The sequence below is a fragment of the Cynoglossus semilaevis genome, chromosome 14 (assembly GCF_000523025.1).
Source record: "Cynoglossus semilaevis isolate Cse_v1.0 chromosome 14, Cse_v1.0, whole genome shotgun sequence".
Lineage (NCBI taxonomy): Eukaryota > Metazoa > Chordata > Actinopteri > Pleuronectiformes > Cynoglossidae > Cynoglossus > Cynoglossus semilaevis.
This window is the reverse complement of record NC_024320.1, coordinates 26,760,321-26,761,247: the sequence shown is the minus strand read 5'-3', so window position 1 is coordinate 26,761,247 and position 927 is coordinate 26,760,321. Positions and strand designations below refer to the sequence as shown.

The 927-nt window shown below is 44.1% G+C and overlaps 1 protein-coding gene across 1 annotated transcript in view; it reads right to left on the bottom strand.

The window, feature by feature from the left end:
- Nucleotides 1-927, bottom strand: part of palm2akap2 (PALM2 and AKAP2 fusion) — a 75,319-nt gene that overhangs the window by 5,415 nt on the left and 68,977 nt on the right. Inside the window, exon 8 of the mRNA XM_008326214.3 lies at nt 5-51. Coding sequence (XP_008324436.2) covers nt 5-51 — 47 coding nt within the window. The remainder of the gene's footprint in view (nt 1-4; nt 52-927) is intronic.

The following is a 927-nucleotide window of genomic DNA, read 5'->3' as shown; positions in this document are numbered from 1 at the left end:
TCGCTCTCTGGGCGCGGCGTCACTGACATCCTCGGCTGCTCGCCACGCTCTCTGTGAGACAGACAGATGACGTCACGGTCAGGGTGTGTGTGTGTGTGTGTGTGTGTGTGTGTGTCCACAGACTCAGGTCGGTCAGTCTACATCAGTCATGTCGGTCTGTACTGCAGGGTTCGTTCATTTCAGCCTCTGCAGCAGGACTGTGTTCTGACCGGTATCTACCACTAGAGGGAGCCCCATGCACGTGCTGTGTGATGGTTTAAAGTCAGAGCGCGGACGTGAAAGTAAACATGTCTCGGTCAGAGCTTCAGTTATTGACGGACGTCTCTGTTGTTTCATTGGAGGATTAAATATTGACGTCAATATTTTTAACAACATTATAAAAATGAACTCGTCAAAGCAGCTGTACAGGTTTGAAACATGGATTCTCACAGATGTGTCTCTGATTTTACTGCCTGGCTCGAGGCCACACGTCTCAGTCATTTCTAAAATCCAAATCTTTCCTGTTAGCCTGTTAGCATGTTAGCATCTGTGTCTGACTCCAACAACCTACGATTAATTACTTTACCTTATTAAAAACATCAGATCTACTTTTCCAGAACCTTCTTTCTGTGACTTTGAACTAACTTTGAACTCAAAGTCATCTCAAATATTCGCTGTTTTTCCTTTTTTTTTTAATGGAATTTTTTGCCAATATTTTTTTACCCCTAACTGTGGAAAACTGCCCGACCCTGAAACTACAGACCAGACCAAGATCAGACCAGGACCAACGAACTTCCCAAAGACACCGTCAAAATAAAAGCAGAAGTTTGGCAACTTAAGGAAACTTAAAAAAAAAGAAAAGAATTTCAGCCGTTTTTTTACCACCTGATCACACACACACACACACACACACACACACTCATGTCTGAGTTCCTCATGCCCCCCCCC